At 50.6% G+C, this 15,408-nt stretch overlaps 1 protein-coding gene across 1 annotated transcript; it reads left to right on the top strand.

Moving 5' to 3' along the window:
- The first annotated feature begins 493 nt into the window (after positions 1-493).
- On the top strand, positions 494-14,659 carry LOC123426127 (DNA-binding protein EMBP-1-like). Its single transcript, XM_045109911.1, has 9 exons — positions 494-843; positions 923-1,042; positions 1,147-1,292; positions 1,372-1,429; positions 1,534-1,582; positions 1,660-1,904; positions 8,928-9,005; positions 13,913-14,038; positions 14,156-14,659. Exons 1-9 carry the CDS (start codon positions 685-687, stop codon positions 14,315-14,317), a joined length of 1,143 nt encoding a protein of 380 aa, XP_044965846.1. The 5' UTR covers positions 494-684; the 3' UTR covers positions 14,318-14,659.
- Positions 14,660-15,408: the final 749 nt, after the last annotated feature.

The following is a 15,408-nucleotide window of genomic DNA, read 5'->3' as shown; positions in this document are numbered from 1 at the left end:
ACGAGACGTCAGAGGAGGGGTCACGGGTGAGGGAAGGGGAAGAAAGGAGGCATGGGCGACTGGATGTCGAGTTCGCTTCCTTCTGTGGTGGCCGGCGTCGAAGAACCTGGCCATAGGCCGATGGGACGAGGCGATGGCAACAACAACCCTAGCGTGCGTCGAGGGAGAAGGGGTGGGAGCGATTTCCTCTTCCCCTCTGTCTTTCTTCTTCTTGGCGAAGCAAACAACGCGGCGGGGCAGCCAAGGGTAAACCGTCGGTCTTTTTTGTGTGTAGCTAATCCGATGTGGACAACGCGAAAGCACGACCCTGATGCGTAGCTTATTGTATTTTTATTGTACTCGGTTTTTAATGAACCAATTGGTTTTTGAGGATTGAAAAAAAATCGATGAAAGGACGTGGGTGGAAGGATAGCTAACGTTAGGAGGTTGAACCATCACCACAGACCGCAGATCCCTTTCAATAGAGAGATTATTATTGTGGGTAGTCTTACACGCACTGAGAGGACACCAAAACCTAGCCTTTTTGCTCTCCCACTGCTCTTCCCTCCTGTTCGGCTGCTGCTTCCTCACACCGCCCAGGTAGCTCCACCGCCGGTAGCTCGCTATACCCACCTTCTCCGCCGTTTCCTTCCTTCTCGTGCAGGGGAGGTGCAGAAACACCCTAGATCTCTCCCGCGAGAGCGCATGGCGTCCTCCTCCGATGAGCAGCCCAAGCCGCCCGAGCCTCCCGCGGCCGCCGTGGCTGTGGCCACCGCCGCGCCGCAGTCCCACGCAGAGTGGGCCGCCTCGATGCAGGCGTTCTACGCCTCCGCGGGTCATCCCTACGCCGCCTGGCCCGCGCAGGTACGAGATTGTCCAAATTTGGGCGGGGAGGGGAAAGGCCGGGTGTTCTGACTAGGTTTTTGCTTTTCCTCTGATGCAGCACCTGATGGCAGCGGCGGCGGCGGCGGCCTCAGGGTCACCGTACGGCGCGCCGGTGCCGTTCCCCATGTACCACCCGGGGGCCGCCATGGCGTACTACGCCCACGCGTCCATGGCCGCGGTGAGTGCACAAGTCTCCGTTTCTAGTCGGGTTCGTGCTCAATCGGGGAAATTGGACTTGAATCTGGCGGGATTTTTGGTGGTGAAATCGTTGGCTCTGCGCAGGGTGTTCCTTACCCGACTGCTGAAGCTGTCGCCGCCGCGGCTGCCGCTGCGCCAATTGTGGCAGAAGGGAAGGGCAAGGCTGGCGGTGGCGTATCGCCTGAGAAGGGCAGTTCTGCTGCGCCCTCTGGCGACGACGCTTCACAGAGGTATGTTTTTCTTCTCCCTCACTTGTCTGTTAATGTAGTTTTTTTATTTTAAATTTAGGATTTAAATTTTCTTGGGCAGCTGTGAAAGCGGCAGCGATGAGTCTTCAGACACGAGAGATTATGACACTGACCAAAAGGTACCAAAGAATTTGCTGTGACGCAAGGGAGCATTTCAAAGTTGCTTGTTTGTTTGCAATTAGTATGTTTATGACTTTATGTGGTTTATATTGACTCTCTTCAGGATTCGTCTGCACCTAAGAAGAGAAAATCTGGTAATTCCTCCGCGGAAGGTGGGTCATCGGAATGCTCAACTATGTTGTATATTCAGTTCTTTAGAACATTGAATAATTACATTGGTATTTGCTAGGTGAACCGTCTCAAGCTGCTGCTGTTCCATATGCTGTTGTCGAGTCACCATATCAGTTGAAGGGGAGGTCTGCCTCAAAGCTTCCAGTTTCTGCGCCTGGACGGGCAGCACTTCCCAATGCCACGCCAAATCTGAACATAGGGATTGATCTTTGGAGTGCTTCTCAATCCTTAGCTATGATCCCAGTGCAGGGGGAAGCAAATCCTGGGTTGGCGCTTGCCCGATGTGATGGTGTTGGTCAACTGGTATGGATTTTTCTTTCTTGTTTTTATGACAACATCCAGAAAGTGTTTTTTTGATGTGCAGCCTGTTTTGGAATGCCTCGAAAGTCACGGCATGAATGGTCTTTTTCTTATTATACATGTTTAAAGATTGTTTCTGGGAATAAAATTCTACGAGACCAGGTCTCACGAGCAGCCATGTGAGATCCATCCCGATGGATGACACGTCACGATGCCAATCTTAAAGCACGAGCAATCCCACTTTGCCTAATTAGCCATTCCCGATTCTAATCACGTATACGTATCCTAATGTGTTGTATAGGATACCTACAACTCGCACCCTATAAGCTAGGGTTCGCATGCTGCTCTCTTCCATGTCGGCGCCGGATGACCTCGTCGCCGGTGGCTGCATGGTACCACGCAACCAAGACCTGTCGTCCATGGCCACGCCGAACCGCCTCGTCGCTAGCGGCTATGTGGCTTCATGCTACCACGACTCCCAATCCATGATCGACTGAAGGATCTCGTCACCGGTGGTTGTGCGTCACGATCCGATGATGACTTACCGTCCATGGCCGTGCTGAAAGACCTCGTCGCTGGTAGACGTGCAGTAGTAACTTTGCGGCAAGATGCATCCAGCTGCTATGTGCCGCCGCACTCGTTCAAGGTGGTGGACTCCCGGCCGATGGTTCCATTGTTAGCTAATTAACGCGCCATGTCCGTCTAGGACTCTTCCACTCACGGTGAGTGATCCGTGCAAAGCTAGGCTGGTTGAACGAGTATAGTAGCCCGCTGCTTACACCAATCCTCAGATAGCTTATACTGAAACTTGAAAGTAATTAATCTACTAAGTATGAAGGTTATATAACTCCAAAGCGAAGAAGAATATATGGCGGTCGTGCACCATCACATCTCTGCACTTGCAGCAGGAAAGGAATGTGTTGATGACGAGCAGCTGCATACGTCTTGGCGCCTGGCCGGCGTTGAGGACTTGGTCCACGCCTCGACAAGGACGTCTCCGTACCTGACCACCATCAACAAGGAGTTGTCTTCCAGCGTAGCCGCCGTTGAGGAGGTGTCCGCCCAGCCATCGGCATCGGCGTCTTGGTGCGTGACCACGACGAACGTAAAGTCCGCCTTGTAGAGGCTAGGGTTCTACCAGGTCTCGGACGTAGGTTGTAGGGGTGGAAGTGCGGGCTGCGAGGTTGGGGACGCCGGCGTCGGCGGTTGGGCGCCGTTGCGGCGTGAGAGAGAGAGAGAGAGGCGGCTAGGGTTTGGGGCTCTCGTCTCCCTCAGGAGACGACAACAGAATATACTGTTTATTGTCTGCTTAATATCGAAGGGGTACATGTGTTTATATAGGAGGACAACCTCCACTGAACCCTAGATAACTTGGACTCTAATATAACTTGGACTCTAAGATAGGTAAGATAACTTGGGCTAAGCCCGTAATTAACCCCGCCCATTGGGCCTCCTCCGTTGGTACGTTGTACCGGTCATAACATCTCTCCCCGCCTTCTCAAACAGCTCGTCCTCGAGCTGAACATCTGGAAATTGTTGGCGGAAATCGTCGAGCTTCTCCCAAGTCGCTTCCTCCTTTGGCAGGCCGGTCCACTGTACCAAGACATGCCAGACGCCGCGACGCTGCTGCGCCTGCAGCACCTTCGCCACCTGTGCGGAAGCTGGAAGGAGGCGGCCATCCGAAGTAGGAGGAAGGGCCGGCGTCGCTGCAGGAGGGTCCCCGCGGTAGGCCTTCAGTAAGCCGACATGGAAGACGTCGTGGAGGCGAGAACCAGCTGGCAGCTCCAAGCGGTATGTGAGTGTGCCGACACGCTCCAGCACACGAAAGGGACCGTCGTAGGGAGGTCCCAATTTGCGCTTGGAGCGCGGGTCCAGAGACTGCGTGGTCCTGTGGAGGAGGCGCAGCCACACCCAATCGCCCACCGCGAACTCCGCCTCGCAATGATGAGCATCGTAGTACTTCCGAGCCAACTGCTGTGCTTGGAGAAGACGCTGGCGTGCCTCAGCCAGAATGTCGTCGCGGGTGCGGAGTAAGTCGCCCGCCGTCTCGGACCGAGCCGTCCCAGGCTCGTAAGGGAGCATCGCCGGAGGTGGGCGCCCGTAGACCACCTCGAAAGGCGTGGTGCGCAGGGCGGAGTGATAGGAGGTGTTGTAGCAGTACTCCGCCCACGCCAACCAGTCCACCCAAGCTCGTGGACGATCACCAGTAACACAACGCAGGTACATGGCGATCACCTTGTTGACCACCTCGGATTGGTCGTCTGTCTGAGGGTGGAACGCCGTGCTCATGCGGAGCTTCACGCCCGCCAGTCGAAAGAGATCCCGCTAGACATGTCCCGTGAACACGGGATCACGATCGCTGACGATGGACGACAGAAAACCGTGGAGGCGGACGATGCCGTCGAAGAAGGCCCGCGCCACGAAGGCGGCTGTATATGGATGATCCAGGGCGATGAAGTGCGCGTACTTGGAGAAGCGGTCAACCACCATGAGGACGACGAACTTGCCGCCCACCTTGGGAAGGCCCTCGATGAAGTCCATGGAAATATCCACCCACACCTGGGAGGGTACGTCCATCGGCTGCAGTAGACCCGCGGGTCTTAGTGTCTCCGTCTTGTTCCACTGGCACGTCACGCACGACCGCACCCAGTCGCAGACCATCACGCCATCACCGGGGATGTAAAAATCAACACGGAGACGATGGAGAGTCTTCTGCACGCCCTCGTGCCCTGCAGAGTGCGCCAAGGTCAGGACCTGGTGGCGCAGGTCGCCATGGTCGGGCACGAAGATGCGGCGGCCATGTAGGAGCAGCCCCTCGTCCAAGCGCCAGGGCGCGTCCAGCTCGCCGGCGTCAAGGCGCTGGCGCATGCCCTGGGCATCCACGACCGTCGAAGTTGCCCGGCGAATGTCGTCGATGAAGGCGAAAGATGGCCCGGAGCGAATGCACACGATAGTGCCAGCCATGGCGACGTCGTCCGCGACATCCTCAGTGTTGCGGCGGGACAAGGCGTCGGCGACCGTGTTGAGACGATCGGGGCGGTACTCAACGGTGAAGTCGAAGCCAAAGAGCTTGCTGATCCACTGGTGTTGCGGAACTGTGGAGAGGCGCTGGTCCAGCAAGAACTTGAGGCTGTAGTGGTCCGTGCGCACACGGAATGACTGGCCCCAAAGATAAGGCCGCCAGTGGCGCACCGCCTGAACCAGCCCAATAAGCTCGCGCTCGTAGGCCGCGAGCTTGTGATGGCGAGCGGCGAAGGGGCGGCTGAAGAAGGCGAGCGGTCCCTCGCCCTGGTGGAGGACGGCGCCGAAGGCGATGCCAGAGGCGTCGCAGTCCACCATGAACGGCATATCAAAGTCCGGCATCTGGAGGACGGGTCCCGTCGTGAGCGCCCGCTGGAGAGCCTCGAATGCCGTAGTCGCCTCCTCGTCCCAGGAGAAGGCGTCGCGTCGAAGGAGACGCGTCAGTGGCGCGGCGATGAGGCTGAAGTCCCGGATGTACTTCCGGTAGTAGCCGGCGAGGCCCAAGAAGCCGCGGAGCGCCCGCGGTGACCGCCGGATCGGCCACGCGGCGACGGCGGCGACCTTGTCTGCGTCCATCGCTACCCCGTCCGCCGAGATGACATGCCCCAGGTACGCGACGGAGGTCGTGCCGAACGAGCACTTCGAGCGCTTGAGGTGAAGACGATGCGCTCGAAGCTCGTTGAAGATGGCCACGTGTTGTAGGTGCTCCGCCCAAGATGCACTGTAGATGAGAATGTCATCAAAGAAAACAAGCACAAAGCGGCGCAAGTATGGGCTGAGCACGTCGTTCATCAGGGCCTGGAAGGTCGCCGGCGCGTTGGAGAGGCCGAACGGCATCACCGGGAACTCGAAGTGGCCATGGTGAGTGCGGAACGCCGTCTTCTCGATGTCGCCAGGGTGCATGCGCACCTGATGGTAGCCCGAGCGAAGGTCGAGCTTGGTGAAGAAGCGCGCTCTGTGTAGCTCGTCCAAGAGCTCATCCACGACGGGGATGGGGAACTTGTCCTTGGACGTCAGGGCGTTGAGGGCGCGGTAGTCGATGCAGAAGCGCCATGTGCCGTCGGGTTTGCGCACAAGGAGCACCGGGGCGGAGAACGGCGATGTCGAAATCTGGATGATGCCCTGCGCGAGCATGACCGCCACCTGACGCTCGAGCTCGTCTTTCTGGAGCTGAGGGTACCGGTACGGACGCACGGCTACAGGTGCCGTGTCCGGCAGCAGGTGGATGCGGTGGTCACAGGGCCGCGCGGGAGGGAGGCCCTGTGGCTCGTCGAAGATGTCGCTGTGCTGCTGCAGGAGGTCGGCCAGGAGGGGATGCGCCTCGTCTAGTGCGGCCGCCATCAACTGGAGCTGTGGAGTCACGGCGCCGGAGCCGCCGATGCCTGTCCACTGAACACGACGGCCGCCCTCGCGCCAGAAGATGAGGGACAGCACATCGAGGTCCCAAAGGATGGGGCCGAGAGTGGACAGGAAGTCGATGCTGAGGATGAAGTCGTAGCAGCCCAGGTCGATGCCGACACAGTCGATGGAGAACGGCTCGTCGCCGATGAGGACGGGAACCTGCCGCGCCACCCCCTGGCAAGCAAGGTGGTCCCCGTTGGCGACGGTGACGCTAAACTTCTCCGAGCCCGTCGGTTGGAGTGCGAGGCGGCGCATGGCGTCCCCGGACAGGAAGTTGTGCGTCGAACCCGTGTCCACGAGCGCGGTGAGACGCTCCCCGTTGATCGTCACCAGAAGCAGCATCGTCTTTGCCGTCTTGATGCCAGCCATGGCATGAAGGGAGACGACGAAAGCGGCCGCGTCGACCGGCCCGTAGGTCGTGACGCCGGCCTCGGAGAGTGTGGTGGCGTCGAGCTCCGCGGTGAGGGCCTCCACCTCCGCGTCGTCGACGGTCTCCAAGTAGAACAGGCGGGCGCACGTATGACCCGGCGCATACGGCTCGTCGCAGTTGAAGCACAGGCCCTTGCAGCGGCGCTCGAGCTGCTCAGCCGACGTCAAGCGTCGGAAGGTGCGTGTAGGCGTGGGGGCAGCCGCAGTAGCGGTCGGCAGGGCGGGGCGTGTCGGGGTGGCGGCCGACGGGCCGGGGCGGGTCGGGGGACGCGTGCCGCGGCCCGGGAACGCCTGCTGCAGGGCGTTGGCGCGCTGCTCGTACGCGCGTGCGTAATACATGACCGTCTGCAGGTCCTGGGGGTCGTGCATCTCGACGTCGATGCGGATGTGGTCGGGAAGGCCGCCGACGAAGAGCTCGGCGCGTTGGCGAGCCGTGACGTCAGGCGCATGGCAGGCCAACGTCTGGAAGCGGTCGTCGAAGTCCTGCACCGAGGTGAAGGGAAGGCGACCGAGCTCGGCCAAGCGGCTCCCACGTATGGGGGGGCCGAACCGGAGGAGACACAGGTCGCGGAAGCGCTCCCATGGAGGCATCCCGCCCTCGTCCTGCTCGAGGGCGTAGTACCAAGTCTGGGCGGCGCCACGGAGGTGGTAGGAGGCGATCCACGTGCGGTCGGACGCCATGGTCCGCTGCCCCCTGAAAAACTGGTCGCACCGATTGAGCCAGTTCAGGGGGTCGACGGTGCCGTCGTAGGTGGTAACTCCAGCTTGGTGAAGCGGGGTGGCTGTTGCACGTGTGGCGAGGCCGCGTAGGTGCCCTCGTGACGACCCAGCGCGGCGGAAGGAGAGTGCTGCGGCACCACGGAGCTCCCGGCGTACGGATCAGTGTACCCGCCGAACCCCCCGAAGGTGGGGGCGGGTGGCTGCAACACCGTCGGCTGTAGTGGCGCCGTCGTGTAGGTCGGCGTGTCAATCCACGTCGGTAGCGGGGACGGCGACGGCGGCCACCGGACCTGGGTGATCGGCAGGCCCTGGGGCGCGACAGTGGCCGGGGGCGGTGGCGCGAAGGGCGCCGCCGGCGGAGGCGGTGGTGGCGGGGTTGCGTACGGAGCCTGGAGGGAAGTCCGGAGGTTCGAGACCGCCAGGTTGAGGTCGCGGATCGCCGAGGACATCTCCGCCGGGGAGAGGACGGGGGCGGGTTCGGCCGCCAGGGCCGCGGGACCGGAGGCGGCCGGACCTAAGGTGGCCGGCAGCGGCGAGTGGTGCGGCGGCGGCTGCTGCTGCGAGGTGGCGGGGAAGGCGGTGGTGGCGGCGGCGGTGGTGGTGGGAAGGTCCGACAAACTCATTGAACCCAAGCTACCTGATACCAAATTGGTAGAGGCTAGGGTTCTACCAGGTCTCGGACGTAGGTTGTAGGGGTGGAAGTGCGGGCTTCGAGGTTGGGGATGCCGGCGCCGACGGTTGGGTGCCGTCGCGGCGTGAGAGAGAGAGAGAGAGGCGGCTAGGGTTTGGGGCTCTCGTCTCCTGAGGGAGACGACAACAAAATATACTGTTTATTGTCTCCTTAATATGGAAGGGGTACATGTGTTTATATAGGAGGACAACCTCCACTAAACCCTGGATAACTTGGACTCTAATATAACTTGGACTCTAATATAACTTGGACTCTAAGATAGGTAAGATAACTTGGGCTAAGCCCGTAATTAACCCTGCCCATTGGGCCTCCTCCGTTGGTACGTTGTACCGGTCATAACACCGCCCAGCCAGCAACGTTGACGCCGAGGTCTTCTGGCATGGCCACTGACAGGAAGTCGCCATAGGGGTCGTCTCGTGCGGATTCTGGTGGCGAGATCATTTGGCACGGCCATGGACGAGTAGTTATCAATGTGTTGTTAGTGGCCGTCATCAACGAGAGCGAGAACACGGAAATCCTAAATCGTTGTGTACTTTGTGTACGTATACATGCCTGTTCAAGCATAGGAATTGCAATTGATATTGGAAATTAATGGGCAAAGTGGGAGTAGCTCTTTAAGATTGTGAATGCCACGTGTCATCCATCTCATCCATCGGGGCGGGTCTCACGTGCTGGCCTGTGAGACCTGGTCTCGTAGATTTTTGTTCCATGTTTCTGTGTTACTTATCTGATTCTACTGCTCTTAATCTTTCCTATTTTGGTAGGATGAGCGTGAAATGAAAAGGGAGAGGCGAAAACAATCTAATAGGGAGTCTGCAAGGAGATCAAGGTTACGCAAGCAGGTAGTATTGGAAATATTACACCTCATTGCAAAAATGCATGTGAACAATAAATGCTGCTGCTCCTCTTCATTTCTTAATTCGTATCAATTATGATGGTACTAGTGATGAACCTGTTAAACACTTACTTTTACCGTTAAAGGAACTTGGAGACTTAAACTATGATACGACAGTTTTATGCCAAAAATTACTGTACCCAGGTTTCGGTACTGTTAGTATTGTTACGCATATTGAAAACATGAGCAGCTGCACAGCGTGATAACTCTTCGGTAGCAGCAGTCACACATGCCTGCAGTAGCATGCACAAGAGATAGGGACTGATTAGTTTGTCGGATAGGAGATTTGTAGTATGCAGCCTTATCTTTTTTGTCTATTATCCTCTAGCTCTGTTTTTCATCTGTGTTATATCTGCCATCTCTCTGTTCAGCAAATGGCTTAGGAAAGTTCCAGATCCACCGTGTACCTCTCCTGAATCTCTTGTCCCTGCCAAGTGAATTTTATTGCTTAGCATTTGTCCTCAAATCATCACTGTTTGATATGTCTGATGGTTCTTTAAACCTTCAGTGCACTAGTGCATATTCTAATACTCCCTCCGTTCCACAATGTTACGACCGGGTGTAGTTACTCCCACTTTTGTTTCGTATGTTTTGAGTAGTATCTATCATATCATAGTGTATGTATGAGTAGTATGTAGTATATAAGAATGTTGAGGTGGTATATATATACTACTTTTTAGGTAGTATCTACCATGTTTTGAGCATACTCCTTTTTACATACAAATATGTACGTATTTCACAAATATAATAATAACTATGGGCCGACTTGCAATTTTTTCATATGATTCACTTTGGAGTATCTTAGATATAGTATATGAACATATTAAAAATAATAAAGTATTATATATATTATCACATGGTAGTATATGAAGCATGAGTGTAACTACACCCGGTAGTAGGATGTATTTTCCCTATATATATATATATATTAATATACTCCCTCCGTCCCAAAATTCTTGTCTTACCTTTGTCTAGAAATGAATGTATCTAAATACTAAAACTTGACTAGATACATTCGTATCTAAACAAATCTAAGACAAGAATTTTGGGACGGAGGGAGTATATATTAATATTAATACTAAGTCAAACTATGAAAGTTTAACCAAGTTTATAGAGAAAAATATCTACATTTTACCTCTTATACCCAATAATAAAGTACAGATCGCTTCTGCTCGTCCGTCGCGCCTTTTTGCAAAAAAGCCCCTGCAGTTTGTTGAAATCAACCCGTAGTCCATTTTTAAGTTGGGATGAATCTTTTTTTCATTTTACCAAAAAACCCTGACTTTAATACTAGTCAACTAGCAGTCCTACTTTAAGTCATAGCAAATTGTTTTCTGAATTTTCCCATAAAACTCCCTAATATTTGCGTTAATCAACCTGCAGTCCATCTGGAATAAATATTTTTCAAAATAATCATATCTTTTAAACCCTAAATAATCATATCTTTCAAAATAGTTAACATGTTATATATGAAATTTGATTAGAAAAATGTGTAGAATCTGAATATGATGTTGTTTTTATATATTAACTATTAAAAGAATGCTATTTAGGACGCAACCTAAATCAATGGCGCATGATCCGTCATTCCTTTGTACTGGCGTCGATTTGTATTGCAAATGAACATCCCATATTCATTGTTCTGTACTGCTTGGCAAGGAGCAAGTGAGGGAAATGATTACAATGGATCAAGTACAATCCGTAGGCATGTTGTACTTCCACCAACTTCTCTCTCAGTATCCCATGACCGAAGACCCTACGTACGTTTTTTTTGGCGAAATCCACACGCTTACTTACCAACGGACTGCACAATTTTTTTTAAATTTTTTGTAGCGTGTACATACACTTATGAAATTCATGAACATCGGAAATACATGAAGATTTATTTTGAAAATATCCAAACAATTCTTGTGATTGTCATGAACGTGAATATTGGAACCGATACATAGGACCTTAATTTGTGTTTTATCCGCTGCATGTGACGGTGACGCATATAGACTTTCTTAAACAGACTTAATTTATAGACGCGGCCTCCTTAGTGTCGAACGGCGCTGACCGGTTGCTATCTGAGTCTGGCCATAGGTGAACCAGAATTGAATCAAAATGAGAACAGTGGCTCGGATAAAAAATATTTACACTCCTGTTGCAACTTACGGCCATGTTTGCTAGTCTAGAATGTCAAATACGTATCATTAGATACATCATGAGACACATATTCATATTCTACATATTTGATACTTAGATATAAATAGTTCTTTCGATAAACTTGGTCAAACTTTGTAAAGTTTGAGTTAAAAAAACCCTACATGCACTACATTATGGAACGGATGGAGTGTGATTTACCTTTATTGTGTATTTTCTAAAATCGGGTTCAGCATACTGTGTTTAAAATTCAGTAAAGTAGAAGTAGCACATGTAACCTAAAGGCCCCCTTTTTTGGGTTTGGTATTCACCTCAACAGAGGACGCATACAAAACCACAAAGAGGATGAGGAATATGCATCATGCATTCATCATTTTAGGTAACTGTCAAGTTAGATCTAACAGTTGATTAGGGAGTTAGACGAGGAACCTGCAAAAAACCATCTTCTCAACTGGATGCTGCCATATTACTGGCAGGAGGCATGTAGTGCTTCATCTCGCTGCCGGATGCCACAGGAAGGATTTGGCATGATCTCGCCTCCTCACCAGATGCTGCCTTGTTGCAGTTGAATGGTCACAGTTCACCACAAGGCACCAGTTCACGGGTCAGTGAAGTAATGATATGCACATGCAGACATGCTAGTGTTTGGCCTCTGGGTGGGCTGTACTTTTATCACCTTACACCGGGCTATTCCTTATGCATAGCAAAACCCAGTAGTTCAATAAATGTTAAATGCCTAGTAGTCCTTCCGTCCGAAATTACTAGTCATAAAAATGGATACAAATGGATGTATCTAGAACTAAAATACATCTAGATACATCCATTCTTATGACAAGTATTTCCGGATGGAGGGAGTATATAATTTGTATTCTGGTCATGCTAGCTCTTTTACTTAGAAAATTAGCTGAATACTACATACGAAATCAGGCAATTTTCTTACAACTGCAGACGTACCTGTTTTTGACTGGGCTGCCTATCCTTCCCACACAGTTTGAAATGTTGTACTGAAACTCTATCAAAATTGCCGTCAAAATTGCTTTTCAGGAATGACACCAGTTGTGACAGCTACATAAGCCACACCTTCCGTTTTGTAAGCGGAATACTGAAGAGTGAGTAGATGCAGAACGGGATATTGAACATTCATGTTGTTCTGCACTTCTAGTAAAAGAAATGTCCCACAAATGTGGAATTAGCCCCCCTTGATTTTTTTAATTTGCTTAACCACCTGAAATTCCAACACTTGGCACTTCATCCTTTGAGTTTGTTTTGGGAGTGGTTTCGACATTGTGGCCATCATGTAACTGAAATCGGTTGCAGGGCCAAATTGTCCGGAATGCCTATGATTGGTGGGGATGGAGTGAAAGAGAAAAGAATGAATAAAGAAAGAGATAAAGTGGTCTGGAGTGGGCTGCGTCTGATGCGTCGGACTGCCAAAACACGCCGGGACACCCTCATATCATCCCCACACGTGGACTGAGTTTGAGAGTTTGCGGACAGCCGGACATATGAGGATGATTTGGGGCGTCCGGTTGAGTGGCTTTTTCCTTCTTTTCTGTCTGGACCCGCTCTGCTCGGACATATGAGGGCAGTTTGAGGGGTCCGGTTATAGATGCTCCAAGTGGACAAGTTAGGGGTTGAAGAGTTGATATTTATAATATCTCGAAAGGGTAAAGCGGACCTAAACTATTGGTGATAGTTGCATATTTGCTGTATATTTCACCTCTAGAATTTGGTCCAGGCAGCTAAATTTTCTTAGTAGTTCAGTTGTGACACTCCATTTCGATATGCACGGTTCTATTTTCAATTGCATATTGGTGCAAATGGAGATATGGTAGGTAACGGCTGCCTCTTTTCTGGATTGGGTATGCTTATGGTCTTATTGGAAGTCATGCTGTGATTTTTGTAAATGTCACTAACAGTATTATTTTTTTCTACTAAGAAAATTTATTAATCATTTGAACTTTGTATTTTTGTTTCATGTTGTTTGTGTATAGTGATCTGATATTGATATGTGAACTTGCAATTTTTCCAAAAGATGGCCATGCTAAAATTGTTGTACATCCAAGCAATTTTATTGATTTTGTTTTCAACTCAGGTTAACTTGCTTGCCTACTGTTTTTTTAATCAATCTTTGAGTGCCATATATATATATAGTTATATTGCTAAAATCGTGCAAGACATAACAGAAAATGTTTATCCGTGGCCATGAAGGGGCATTTGCTAGTTTCTTGTCAAAAAAATCATGAGTAGGGGATCATATGCTCACATTGACAACTAATCCCCACATTAAACCCATCTGGTAATATGAGCACTCATGTGGGCATAGTTTTTGTTGATTTCATACTTGCATGTTTCCATTGATGGGGTGTGCATGCAACCACAGTAGAAGAAATTTAGAGATGGCATCAGGAATTTTGTTGTAAAACATAATTCGAACTCTGAAAATCAGCTTCATAAAATTATAATTTATTCCCTTTGAATTTTCTTGATGGGGTATGGTGCTGACCATCTCTTTGTCTACTCTCCTCTGGAATGCCATGAATAGTATGACTAAGCAAAGCTGGACATAGTGACTTGCTGGGACATCAAATTATAATCTATTCCCTTTGAATCCTTTGTGCTGGCATCTTAGTAGTTAGTACGCACATTTGCAAAATAGGTCTTAATTATAAGTAATCCTTTTGCATTGACATGATTCTTTCCACTGTTTATCAGCAAGAGTGCGAGGAATTATCCAGGAAGGTTGCTGAGCTGACAACAGAGAACAATGCCCTCAGAACTGAGCTTGACCAGCTTAAGAAGGCCTGTGAAGATATGGAAGCACAGAATGCACGACTAATGGTGAGAACATGGCACTCTGCCCATACTTTGCCATATACACATTTGAGGAATGCCAATTTTATTCTTGGTAGTACTTGACCTAATGGTATTCTAGCTCTGAATGGTGAAATGATTCAGTCTCAGGAACCTGCTGCGGTCACAACCACACTGGGCATGAGCATCGCAGTGCCAAAAATGCAGCAGCATGAAGATGAGGGTAAGCTTCATAAGAAGGCTAATAATAACAGCAATGGGAAGTACGTAGGTGGCAGCCGCAAACTGGAGGCTAACCCTAGATGAGAGACCCCACGAGGGAGTGACAGAGATGAGATGTGGTGTTTCTTTATCTAACCACAACACCCATCATCGATTCAGTGTGCTTGTAGCAAAGATGTTTTAGCCCACTTCTCACAGCTCACTGGGGCCCCTGTGTAGAGTTGCCCCTGTCGCAGCCATGTATTATTTATGGCTCGTCTCCGAGAAGAATGTGTAAACTGATTGGTGTACCTAGAGCTTAGAAATTTTATGTTTGCTAACTTTCCACGAGGATTCTTATAACTTGCCAATTTGATGGCCGGATGCGTAACAAATAACCTTGACACTATGTCTCGCACTTTCTCTTAACAAGTTGATGCATTTTTATTTGAGAATCTTAGTGGTGGTAGTGATCAGAGGCATTGTATCTTTTATAGTTGCCTTACCTTTCTGCGAGTACTCCTACATGTTGCGAAACATGGTTAGGTAGCATCTTGGTTTAATAGTGTGTGGCAACGTATGATGGTTCGCCATATCTGTCGTGGTCTTAAGAGCTACTTTTAGCAGAGTCGTTATATTGCAATGCGCTTCATATGCTGCTGGAGTCTCGTCGCTCCATATGCATTTGGAGCTAGCCGGGTGACATGCAAATTTAGAGTTGCCATATTTTTGCCTACATATTTATTTTTGTTTTCTTCATTCAAACACTTTGATTGCCTAAATATCTTGGTCTCCCTGTTCCTAAAGGGAGAGCATAGAATCTCTGCAGTCGAGGCTGAGCAAAAGATTTGTTGATTGAAGCGGGAGGTATTCTTTGGCTAGCAAAGATATTTTAATTAAGCTTGCAGCTCAAGCTATTCCCATGCATGTCATGAGTGTCTGCGATGACTAAAAAATGATGAGACAAACCACATGGAACACGTAGTTTGCAACCCAAACTTGACAAAAAATAGTGCGGATGAGACATTATTGATGTGGAGTGGAGAATGGTAAGAAGAAAATGGGCTTGGACGACTTGGAACAAATTGATCTTACCGAAATCTAAAGGAGGGATTGGGTATAGGGACATTTGTTCTTTTAGGCTGGTCATAGTGGGAAGTATCATAGAGTAGTATCATGCATATGATGCTATTGTA

The sequence above is a fragment of the Hordeum vulgare genome, chromosome 2H (assembly GCF_904849725.1).
Source record: "Hordeum vulgare subsp. vulgare chromosome 2H, MorexV3_pseudomolecules_assembly, whole genome shotgun sequence".
Classification (NCBI taxonomy): Eukaryota; Viridiplantae; Streptophyta; class Magnoliopsida; order Poales; family Poaceae; genus Hordeum; species Hordeum vulgare.
The sequence above is the reverse complement of the archived record's forward strand: the minus strand, read 5'-3'. Positions and strand labels throughout refer to the sequence as shown.